At 46.9% G+C, this 12,844-nt stretch overlaps 1 protein-coding gene across 1 annotated transcript in view; it reads left to right on the top strand.

Moving 5' to 3' along the window:
* Positions 1–8,129: 8,129 nt before the first annotated feature.
* has3 (hyaluronan synthase 3) overlaps positions 8,130–12,844 on the top strand; it is a 4,722-nt gene continuing 7 nt past the window's right edge. Inside the window, exons 1-4 of the mRNA XM_061077366.1 lie at positions 8,130–8,223; positions 8,324–8,877; positions 11,686–11,787; positions 11,879–12,844. The exon at positions 11,879–12,844 is cut by the window's right edge and continues 7 nt beyond it. Of these exons, the coding sequence (XP_060933349.1) occupies positions 8,130–8,223; positions 8,324–8,877; positions 11,686–11,787; positions 11,879–12,808 (1,680 nt within the window). The 3' untranslated portion in view covers positions 12,809–12,844. The remainder of the gene's footprint in view (positions 8,224–8,323; positions 8,878–11,685; positions 11,788–11,878) is intronic.

Below are 12,844 nucleotides of genomic sequence, written 5' to 3'. Positions count from 1 at the left end.
TCTCGTCCATCGGGCGATCGGCTGGTGTTTATGAATCCTGACCTCCTCTGTGTCTCTGCCTCTGTGTGAACAAGCAAACACAGGGAGCTCCAGCTTCTTTACACTCCAGGAGCATGTTCTCCACCACAGAGTCCCGGTGTCACCGCGGCAGGACGCCACCGACGCAGGCTCCTTCGTCACGGTGGCAGATTCAGGCCACGACTCCTGAATCCCACCTGTGTTTACACAGAACGCTGTGTGTGTGTTTCCGTCAGTGAAGCTTCTAATAACCTGGAGGGACGTTTTTAACTTTAAGACATGTTTGGGTTTCACAGAGTTAATTTACTTTACATTTAATTAGATCAAACTGTGGAGAAACTGGGTTAAAAGCTTAATCTTGATGGATCTATATCATGTTTGATAAACATGCACAAAGTTAAATGACAGATTCATCATCTTAAAAGTCACAAAGTTCCCTCATTGTGTTTCATCCATTAGATTGTAAACACACACATGTCTCCACTTCCTCCCACTGTCCAGAAACATCCCAGACAGGTCCCATCTGTTAACATGGAGGAACTAGGTCTTCATGACCTGTACTGTACCCAGCCACCAGGGGGCCTTTGGCTTCACTTTTGGATTCGTCGTCCATCTTTATTTACAGTGTCTCTCAAACCAGGGGCCGTCTCCTTCAGAGGACGCAGCACACGAACTGAGCTGGTCTCGTCTACGGAGGTTTCCCCCCCCACTTATCCAATAGAACTATATCTACTGTTTCTACCACATATAAAGATTTATTTCTACCCCATAAACGTTGAATTTTAGAGCTGTAGCTCCGCCCTTAGTCATTCGGGAGCTACCTTGAGAGAGCGCCCCCTGGAAGTCATGAGAGAGTGAGTTCTTCCTTTGTTTGAAATTCTCTGTTATCAATAACGTATCGTGGAGGTTTGGGAGGTTTGAGCTTTGCCTCCTGTCGGCCTCTGTGACCTCACCTTTCCTGCAGAAGCATAATTCCAGATCTTAAATATGATACTATCATGTTGCATGTTGGGAAATGTCAGATCCAGCTGTTTAGCATCTGTCCTGCTCTGGGGTGTAAAGGTCTGAAGCCCTGAGAGGTCACGGCCCGCCAGCCACAGAGGAGAACGTGGAGGAGAACACAAGCGTCTTCAGCCTCGGTTCCTCCTGACAGCTTTTTGTTTTTGAGTTACGTGTTTTCTATTCCCTGACTTCAATGAAATGTGTGTGAGTGGCTCTGGCAGCCGCCTATCGATTCCCAGCGGCGTTCTGCGATTCGTCTCGGGCTGCCAGCTCGACCACGGCCACGGAACCTGCAGGATGTCAGCAGCTCAGCCCGGGAGGAGAGGGAGGAGAGGGAGGGAGGGAGGGAGGGAGGGAAGGTAAATAAGCTCATAAAGGATGCTTTGAGCCGGGTGGAGAGGAGGAGAGGAGAGGAGAGGGGGGGGCGGCTCCGGTCAACAGTCCCCGGGCTTGTTGGGAGGCTGCCGGCTGCATTGCAGAGAGATAGGGAGCTGAGTGGGGGGGTGCTGAGGGGGAGGAGGGGAGCGAGGAGAAAGGGAGAAAGGGGGGGGGGGGGTTACAGGAGACAGAGGGAGGAGGTGTGGAGGAGCAGCTCAGCAGGGTTGGAGGAGGAGGAGAGAGGGAGAGAAAGATTTCGACTGGAAAGCAGAGCGCTGCTGACACTGCAGCACCGGACCGAGGAGGAGAGGCTGCCCCCCCGACCCGGGGACGCTTCACCGCAGGGGACAAAGGAGGACGAGAGGACGAGAGGACGGGATCAACCTTCATCTCCTCCTTCACTGCCACCAGGTGACCCCGGGCGCAAGGTGGGAACCAGGAGCCGGGATGGAGAGCAGCGGAGAGAGAGAGAGCCGGAGAACCAACCTGTCGTCACCAGACCTAAACCTGCTCCAGGATCAGCTGCTGGTTGAGCACCTCTGATCCCAGGCCGGGGGGGCTTCATGCCCTGGGACAGTCCTGGTGGAGCGAGGGAGGAGGAGGCAGCGGCGGAGGAGGAGGAGCAGGAGGAGGCCGGCCCTGAGAGGAGGAGGTGGAGGGTGGTGGTCTAAGCTGCCGGCTGTATATTTGTATGTGGCATCTCCTGAATTAAAGCAAGCAGGAATAAAGATGTAGTGTGAGCTGGTGGAAGGAGGAGGACGGAACAAGGAGCGTGCTGTGCTGAGGAGGAGTGTGGGGGGGGGTGGGGGTGTGTGGACGGACGCACCAGGCTGACGGAGATCTGAGGGGGGAGACGGAGACGCAGGGTCCACCGGCTCAGGAAGGTAAAGCCTCTCATTACACGCTTTACACTAAGAGACAAAATATCTGTTCAATAGGTTTAGAATCAAGATCTGATGAGAATGTGAGTGAAGCTGCAGGATGAGGTGACGGGTTGGGGGGGAAAGAGAGAATGAATGAAACTATTCACCCGGGGAGGAACGTGCTCAGGAGGGAGAGAACGGAAAGTTTGACTAAATTTGGAAGAAGTGACCTTTGAGCTGAGTGAGAGGAGAGAGAGAGAGAGAGGAAGAGGAAATCTACCTTTTATAAGTTTAATAATCTCTAACGAGGCTGAAGAAGGTAAAGAAAGAAAACTGCTGCTGATGGAAGCTGTAAAACCTGGAGAATAGGTGTGTGTGTGTGTGTGTGTGTGTGTCTGTGTGTGTGTGTGTGTATTGAGCCTGTGTTGCCTCTGGCGTCTCCTCCATGTTCTGCTCTTGGACGCTAACGGTCGGGAAACGAGCGCCTCGGCTGCTTGGCGTCCGCTGGCGTCTCTGGAGGAAAACGCTCGGCCTGTTTGGTTTTTCCACGGCTTCACTGCCGAGCTGGAGCCGCCTGAGTGAAGAAGAGGAGGAAGAGGAGGAAGAGGAGGAAGAGGAGGAAGTGACTTTGTCCTTGGTGTAAACCTGCTGAGGTTTGTCAGGCTGCATCAGGCGAAGTGATGAAGATTAAAACCAGCCTTCGTCTCTTTTCTCCCTCTAACAAATGAGACATTTTGCCATAAGCCATAAAGATTCCTCCCTCTTTATCTCCTGCTCTGGTCTGACCAGGGTTCTGTAGCAGATCTCAGATCAGAGGATCATTAGCTCCGTCCGTCTGAACTTTGATTTTCTCCACAACTGCCGGAAATTCAAGAAAGAAAAAACTATACGACTAAAAGTTCTTAGTCATTAACTCACCGTCTAATTAAAAATGATCTTCCGTGTCCTCCAACATTCCTGAATCTTTGAGGTTGCCACTAGAGGGCGGCGTTCATACCGACTCCTCGTGGACATGATGACATCATCATTTACTGTTTTAGAATTCGCGAGCTAATCCATTGAATTACAAAAAATCTAATCTGAATAGTTTCGGATTAACTCAAAATCAAACATGGAAATAATTAGATTTATACTAAAAACATGAGTCGGTCTCAGCTGTCGTTTATTTATCGTATTTTAACTTTTGTAGTTCGGTCTGTGTCCCGTCTGCTAACATGGAGGAGGCGGGGTTTATGCCCTAAGTGCAGCCGGCCACCAGGAGGCGATCAAGATGATTTGGCTTCACTTTTTGGAGCCGTCATGTCCTCCATCTTTATTCACACTAATTATTATACAACGTGGGCGGGGCTAGTTCGTCTGTCCAGGATGTTTTGGCTTCACTCCTGGAAAGTTGGAGGAAGTGGAGACGTGTCATCCATCTTTATTTTAGTTTCAAGCAGTGATGACACATGAGTCCTTGTCTCCTTCATGACCTGTTTCCTAACGTCTTCTATCTTCCTCCACCCCCCCCCTGCTTCCCCTCCCTCCTCTGTCCCGAGTCCAAACCATCATTCAGCAACACCTCCTCCTCCTCCTCCTCCTCCTCCTCCTCCTCCTCCTCCTCCTCCTCCTCCTCCTCCTCCTCCTCCTCCTCCTCACCTGAACAGTTTATTCAGTCTGATGGATTCAGGGAACTCTTCCCATGAGGCTCTGTCCCTCCGGGGAACTACTGGGAACATGATCACTGATTTAACCTGGAGGTGTTGATTCACTCTTTCTTTTCTTGACCTTTTTTTAAAACAAATATCTTTAGATGTATTTTGCCCTGTTGGGAATTTGGATATTTTTGCCTCCTGGATCCGTTTGTAACCGACCTGGTCCTGAGCAGCTTCCTGATCCAGACCTGGACACTTGGACCTCATGTCCACAGACCTGGTTTCAGCCGGCTTCTCTTTAATATTCACTGAGGTTCTCATCAGAGAAACTTTATGCTGACCAAGGTAATCGTGTTATTTGTGCATAATAACTTATAAAGCGTTGATTATTCAGTGCTGTAAAAGATGCGACGTACTTTTCCCGCACTGTGCTGGAGTCAGTGGTGCAGAACGGCAGATGTAACCTGGGGCCTAATTGCTCCTGCTCCCCCCCCCCCTACTGTCCCTCTCTAATCCCAGCTCCCGACATGACAACGACCCCTCCCAGAGACTGTGGCCCTCTAATCAAAGAGTCCAGGCTCCTGTCCGCTCGTTATCTGCCCCGTGGCCCCGGGGGCGTTCAGACCACGTCGCCTCAGCTGCCAAACTCCAGCGCAGATCTCACTCCGAGGCCGAGACTCTTTTGTCTGCCGCACAAAATCCCAACAGGAAAAAAACTGCAAAATACCCACGACGATGCTTTCTACCAGAGAATCAGGCCGAGTGACAGCGTGTGGAGGAGCAGGGACAGTGGTTCTGAAAGGAGAATTCACTTTTAAACTCCAAAAAGCTGAATCAGTAACTGTCACAGGGACACAACTCGTGATGTGAACCTGTGATCCTTGACATCTGCTGCTGGTGGGAATTCATCATCCTTCTGGTTTGGAGGAGCTTCCTTGTACAAAGGGACATTCAGCATCTTGTCCTATTTCCAGTCTCCTCCTTTGTGCAGAGGCTGAACCAGAGGACACACTTTTTACAACCAGCGTCGATAAAACCTAATAATTCAATTTAAATCATGATTAAGGCCTGAACACAGTTACAGAACAGAAAATCAAACAGACAAGGAGAGAATGAATGGAAAACAGTCGACTGCAAACCTCAGCTAATATCCTGCAATATTACAGAATACGATAACTACTCTGCAGCAAAATGTGTTTCTGCCAAGCTGTTGAAACCACATTTAAGTCCACGAGATCCAGATTTGTATTTGTATTGGTCACACTCATATAAATCAGTCCCTTAACTCTGCCTGATTCTTTTTTTAAATCAAGATCCATGAACTATATCCTGGGAAATTGTTGAAAATGCGAAAAACATCTATTTCACGTGAAGTTAATTCCTGGATCCATCGATCCTGAACCGGTTCTTTCTTGGCCCGTGTTCCATGTTTCACAGAGTTTCCTGGAAATCTAGTTTTTGTGTAATCAAACAAACGGACCGGGGTGAAAATGTAACCTTCTTATCGGAGGTAATAAAATACCGTCAGTGGAAACCTGTAATTGATGTGATGACACATGAAAAAACAAACCCTCCAAAAAAATCCCCAAACCGTCAATTTACTAAATCTCCTTTTCTGTCAGAATCTGAGAATCACAAGAGAGTTCCTCCTCCAGATTCGTGGGGGAAAAGTGATTCTGAGCCAGTGAATGTAAATGTGTGCGTCCACATCAGAGCGCTGGATGAATGTGAGTGCACGGATATAAACATCAGTCTGTCTCTGCTGCCCGGGCCTGGCCAGGTGAGGGCAGGAGGTAATTCCATTCATGAAAGGACGGGATTGTTCCTCTGGTTCAACTGCTCCTGAGCAGCTGCCAAATCCTGACCGGCCTTTATTTAGAGCTATTAACCTGGGGAGAGAGGGAGTGGGGGGGGGGCCAAGGGAGGAAGACGAGAGGACGGAGACCAGAACAGACGAGCAGGAAGTGAGTTCTTCCATTTAAAGCAAGTTCGATCTGCAGTGAAGTCCAGATATAAGCTGAGGTCACCCAGAGGAGATGAATGTGAGAACGTAAATGTCTGAGTTAGTTAAATAAAAACACGGGACTTCTTCCTGAATGTCCGACTTTTATAAGTGAAAAACAAACTCCGGTAACATGACGAATAAATACCAGGCCCTTATCATCAGTTTTCTTTGCACGTTGACGTTTTGGTCGGATTCTGTGTTCGACTCCTGAATCGTTTTCCTGTTTCCTCTCGAGGATTCACTCAGATATTTCCCGGACTCTTTCCCACAGGGCGTCAGGAAGGTTCTGGACTCGTTCTCACACGCAGACCCTTCAGGAAAATGTCTGGACCTCAGTTCACGTCCCGAAGCAGCTTCAGTGCTTTAACCTCAATAAAAGTGATTGATCGAGTTTCTTCCTGAAAGCAGCAGCAGTAGAACTTGAAATGTGATGAATGATTGAGTGATAGTCACAGTTGGTGTGAAGGTGTCTGTCGCCTCTCGAGCTGTTTCTCCATGAGGTCAGAGGCTCGTGTGTTTCCAGTCGTCCGAGGCCGATGAAAGGTTTTACAGTGGGAAGAAAAGCAAAACAGGAAATGACACTATTGAGGAGTTACAAGCGTTGTGAGTCCACAGGCTCTGGTCTCACATGCCATGTGTAACCTGTCTGTGTTGATCCTGGACCGCTGCTGTTCTGGATAACGAGCTCCGCCTCCTCACGTGGGAAGTCCGACTCGTTTCCAAAACTTAGGAAGATGCAACATCCTCCATTAACCCTCAAGTGAGGAAATACTACCAAAAGAAAAACCTTTGAAAATGTATGATATTTCCTAATGGAAGCATGAGTAAGGTAATAGAATTGGGATAGATGGATAGATGGATGAATGGATGGCTGGATAGATACAAAGATAGATAGATACAAAGATAGATAGATAGATAGATAGATAGATAGATAGATAGATAGATAGATAGATAGATAGATAGATAGATAGATAGATAGATAGATAGATAGATAGGGATGGATGGATGGATGGATAGATGGATGGATTGATGGATTGATGGATGGATGGATGGATAGATACAAAGATAGGTAGATAGATAGATAGATAGATAGATAGATAGATAGATAGATAGATAGATAGATAGATAGATAGATAGATAGATAGGAATGGATGGATGGATGGATAGATAGGAATGGATGGATGGATGGATGGATGGATGGATGGATGGATGGATGGATGGATGGATGGATGGATAGATAGATAGATGAATGGATAGATGGATAGATGGATGGATGGATGATGGATGGATGGATAGATAGATACAAAGATGGATAGATAGATAGTTAGATAGATAGATAGATAAATAGATAAATAGACGGATAGACGGATAGATAAATAGACAGATAGATGGATGGATGGATAGATAGATAGATAGATAGATAGATAGACAGATCGATAGATAGATAGACAGATAGATAGATAGATAGATAGATAGATAGATAGATAGATAGATAGATAGATAGATAGATAGATAGATAGATAGATAGATACATAGATAGATAGATAGATAGATGCATAGATAGATAGACGGATAGACAGATCGATAGATAGATAGACAGATCGATAGATAGATAGACAGATAGATAGATAGATAGACAGATAGATAGATAGATAGATAGATAGATAGATAGATAGATAGATAGATAGATAGATAGATAGATAGATAGATAGATAGATAGATAGATAGATAGATAGATAGATAGATAAATAGACAGATAGACGGATGGATGGATAGATACATAGATACATAGATAGATAGATAGATAGATAGATAGATAGATAGATAGATAGATAGATAGATAGATAGATAGATAGATAGATAGATAGATAGATAGATGCATAGATAGACAGATCGATAGATAGATAGACAGATAGATAGATAGATAGATGGATGGATGGATGGATGGATAAATAGATAGATAGATAGATAGATAGATAGATAGATAGATAGATAGATAGATAGATAGATAGATAGATAGATAGATAGATAGATAGATAGATGGATAGATTACAGAACCCTGAGGAACCCTGCCATGTGATAGATATGATTTAAACCATGTTAGGTTTATATGTGATGGTCTTTGGTGTGTAATGCTTCACAAAAATCTACCAAGGACAGAGCTGGCTCCTCTTCCTCTCTGATTCTCTTCTCCTCCTCCTCCTCCTCCTCCTCCTCCTCTTCCTGCAGATGCCCTCCCGCTGCAGGAACACGCTGAACATCGTGGTGACCACCCTGTTCGCTGCGGTGGTCCTCTTCACCATCCTGCTGGCCTACGTCACAGGTTAACACAGACGTGAAGAAGCATGATTATTAGAATTCAAACCAGTGACCTTCATGATGTTTTTTAAATCTCATTTCCCCGGCGTGTCTTTGATTCAAAGGATACCAGTTCATCCACACCGAGCAGCACCACCTTTCCTTCGGCCTGTACGGCGCCTTCCTCTCCCTCCACCTCTTCCTCCAGAGCCTCTTCGCCTTCCTGGAGCACCGGAGGATGAGGAGCCCGGCCCGGCCTCAGCACCTGCGGCGCTCGGTGGCGCTCTGCATCGCCGCCTTCCAGGAGGACCCGGACTACCTGAGGAAGTGCCTGCGCAGCGTCCGGAGGATCTCCTTCCCCGGCCTGAAGGTGGTGCTGGTGGTGGACGGGAACCGGCCCGAGGACAGATACATGATGGACATTTTCCAGGAGGTGATGGGGGGGGCGGACCAGGCGGGCAGCTTGGTGTGGAAGGGCAACTACCACAGCGATGGCAGCGGAGGAGGAGGAGTCAGCAGCGGCGGGGGGAGGAGCACGGTGCACATGGAGGAGGCGGCTCGGGTCGCTCGGCTGGTCAGAGGCTGCAGGTACTCCTGCGTCATGCAGGAGTGGGGGGGGAAACGAGAGGTCATGTACACGGCCTTCAAAGCGCTGGGAGACAGTGTGGACTACATGCAGGTGAGAAAAGAGAGAGAGAGAGAGAATGAGAGAGAGAAAGAGAGAAAGGGAGAGAGAGAGAGTGTTCTGTACGTCAGAGTTTAAGATAAACAGAAAAGAAGCTGCAGCACAAGAATGTTAGTGATAGATAGATATATTGATAGATGGATAGATGGATAGATAGAAAGATAGAAAGATAGAAAGATAGATGGATGTACGGACGGATGGACGGATGGATGGATGGATGGATGGATGGATGGATGGATGGATGGATAGATAATTGGATAGATAGATAGATAGATAGATAGATAGATAGATAGATAGATGGATGGATGGATGGATGGATGGATGGATGGATGGATGGATGGATGGATGGATGGATGGATGGATAGATAGATAGATAGATAGATAGATAGATAGATAGATAGATAGATAGATAGATAGATAGATAGATAGATAGATAGATAGATAGATAGATAGATAGATAGATACATAGATACATAGATAGATAGATATATCTTTATATAGATAGATACATAGATACATAGATACATAGATAGATAGATATATATATAGATAGATGGATAGATAGATAGATAGATAGATAGATAGATAGATAGATGGATAGATAGATAGATAGATAGATAGATAGATAGATAGATAGATAGATAGATAGATAGATAGATAGATAGATAGGTAGATAGATACATAGATTCATATATAGATAGATAGATAGATACATAGATAGATAGATAGATAGATAGATAGATAGATAGATAGATAGATAGATAGATAGATAGATAGATAGATAGATAGATACATACATACATAGACAGATGGATAGATAGATACATAGATAGATGGATGGATGGATGGATAGATGGATAGATAGATAGATAGATTAGAGGATGTATAAATTCAGAAATTCCACGGATGCAGTGATTTCTCTTTAGATTTGTTGTCTCAGAAGTGAATTAAAAATCCTACAACGAGTTGAATAAATGTTCAGATTCACGTGAGCAGACAATCTCCTCTTTTCATAACGACTCCACTTTTCTTCTACAAAGACAAACGTTGACGGAGTGAGAGAACTCATGGAGCTGCACCATCTGCCTGCGTGTTTGTTCACTAATGTATAAACGGCTCTGCTGCCGATGGCCTGTTTCCATCTTGGACTCTGTGGATTCTCTGTGGAGATTGTAAATGTTGCAGACTTGGAAACGAGGGGACTTCATGGCGTGCATTCGTTTAGAATAATTCCATAACTAGGTTTCTGGAACATGGACTGCACATGAACTTCAATTTGAATATCAATTCATTATTAAACTATTATAGAACAGTTGTGCACACCATGGGGTGCTGCCATTTTACAGTGATGATGTCGTTTGCAGCCAGAGTCTGTGGAGTGGTTGTGTTGCCATGGAAACAAGGTTCATTTCAGTTGCTCAGTCTCAGCTGTCAATCATAACGAATCGCCTCGTTAAAGCCAAATTTGAGAACAAGAAATCATCTTTACAAACATTTATGTGACGTGTATTTTTGAATTTGGTCTCCCATCTGCTAACGTGGAGGAGGCAACGTTTTTATGTATACTGCAACCAGTCACCAGGGGGCGATCAAGATGTTTTGGCAGTCATAGACCTCAGTGTACCGTTTTATATGGTTTTATTCATAGACATATATAAAGATTAGATGTCTCGTTCGACGGAGCCGGACGTCACCACATGGCGGCCATCTTGCTACGGGGCAGCTCGCTCACCCATAACATTGTGTTGGTAGTGGTAAACAACCATAACTTGCTCAATTTTCAACCGATTTTGAAAATAACATAATTATTCATAAGTATGCAGTGTCATAACTACATCTCTGACGCTTATAACAAACCAGACCGTTTCAAAATCGGTTGAAAATTGAGCAAGTTATGGTTATTTACCACTACCAACACAATGTTATGGGTGAGCGAGCAACCTCTGGCAAGATGGCCGCCATGTGGTGACGTCCGGCTCCGTTGGCCGGCAACGCAGACGAGACATCTAGTCTTTATATATGTCTATGGTTTTATTAATCACTCTTTGTGTGGACCCCTTGTTTACCCACAGTGCCCCCTAGTGACCGCTGATGACATTTCAGACTTCACGCTAGCAGCTGTGATCTGAGAAGAAACTAAATATCAACAAGTTGTCTTCAGAGTTTTTCTTTCTCGTGATAGTTCAGAGTTTTGTGAGTCGGAACCAAAACTTTTCCATAAAGCATCAATGAGACTTTGACTTTTCGGCTGCAGACAAAAATAATCACATTACACAAAGTCTCGAGAGGAAACAGATTTTTATTCATCCTCACGCTGATTTGATATCTGATCTCTGTCTGTGCTGCTGTGTTATTACAATCATAACTTTATTCAATTGTGGTGCAGGGATGTGAGGGACTCGCTGCTCGGGCAACAATTATAAAACTAATTTTAATCTGTATGAATATTAATGTGAATATGAGGTTGTAGAAGTCGTCCAGACCGTTCGTCTGATGTCATCTAAAGTAAATCAACACTGACCATATGAAGAGTTTAGTTCTTTAGACGACCCGCTTGTTCCTCCAGCTGTTGCCCGACCTCTGCACCTTTACAGTGGGTCAAAGGTCAAATCCAACCCCCCCGACCCTGGTGCTGCACAGCCACAGTGAAGCAGCTGGGATCTCTGTCAGCAGCCTTTCATTTCTGTCATGGATTTACAGCAGTGATGCACCCGAGGCCTGTGAATGACTGTGTGTGTGTGTGAGTGTGTGTGTGTGTTAGTATTGTTACCCTGTGTGTGTGTCGTTGTGTGTTTCCTCCAGGTGTGTGACTCGGACACAGTCTTGGATCCAGCATGTACCATCGAGATGCTGAAGATCCTGGAGGAAGATGCGATGGTGGGAGGAGTCGGTGGAGACGTGCAGGTGAACTAGATTTATCTCCATTTATCTCTAACCTGCTCACAACCCTCTGGATTGTTCCTGACCTCCTCCTCTCCGCTTCTCCTTCCTCCAGATCCTCAACAAGTACGACTCGTGGATCTCCTTCCTCAGCAGCGTGCGCTACTGGATGGCGTTCAACATCGAGCGCGCCTGCCAGTCCTACTTCGGGTGCGTCCAGTGCATCAGCGGCCCCCTGGGGATGTACAGGAACTCTCTGCTCCAGCGCTTCCTGGAGCCCTGGTACCACCAGACCTTCCTCGGCTCCAAGTGCAGCTTCGGCGACGACCGCCACCTCACCAACCGGGTGCTGAGCTTCGGCTACAAGACCAAGTTCACGGCGCGCTCGCAGTGCCAGACGGAGACGCCCACTCAGTACCTGCGCTGGCTCAACCAGCAGACCCGATGGAGCAAGTCCTACTTCCGCGAGTGGCTCTACAACGCCCTGTGGTTCCACAAGCACAGCCTCTGGATGACCTACGAGTCCGTGGTCACCGGCTTCTTCCCCTTCTTCCTGGTCGCCACCGTCATCCACCTCTTCTACCGCGGGCGGCTCTGGAACATCCTGCTCTTCCTGCTGACGGTGCAGCTGGTTGGGATGGTGAAGGCCACCTACGCCTGCTTCCTGCGCGGCAGCCTGGTCATGATCTTCATGTCGCTCTACTCTCTGGTCTACATGTCCAGCTTGCTCCCTGCCAAAATATTCGCCCTGCTCACCATCAACAAGGCGGGCTGGGGCACCTCGGGCCGCCGGAAGATCGTGGTCAACCTGATCGGCGCCGTGCCCGTCACCGTGTGGGCGCTGGTGCTGCTCGGGGGGGTGGCGTACACCGTCTACTGCGAAACCCAGGAGCCGTTCAGTGAGACGGAGAAAGCCTTGTTGATCACAGGGACGATACTCTACGCCTGCTACTGGGTGGTTCTGCTGGTGCTCTACCTCGCCATCGTGGCCAAGCGCTGCAACAAGAGGGAGGAGCAGTATCACCTCGCGTACGCCGAGGCGTAAACCCTTCACCGGAGAGACTGGTGGGACCAGGAGTCA

This window comes from Limanda limanda, chromosome 8, assembly GCF_963576545.1.
Source record: "Limanda limanda chromosome 8, fLimLim1.1, whole genome shotgun sequence".
NCBI lineage: Eukaryota > Metazoa > Chordata > Actinopteri > Pleuronectiformes > Pleuronectidae > Limanda > Limanda limanda.
This window is presented reverse-complemented; position numbering and strand designations above follow the sequence as displayed.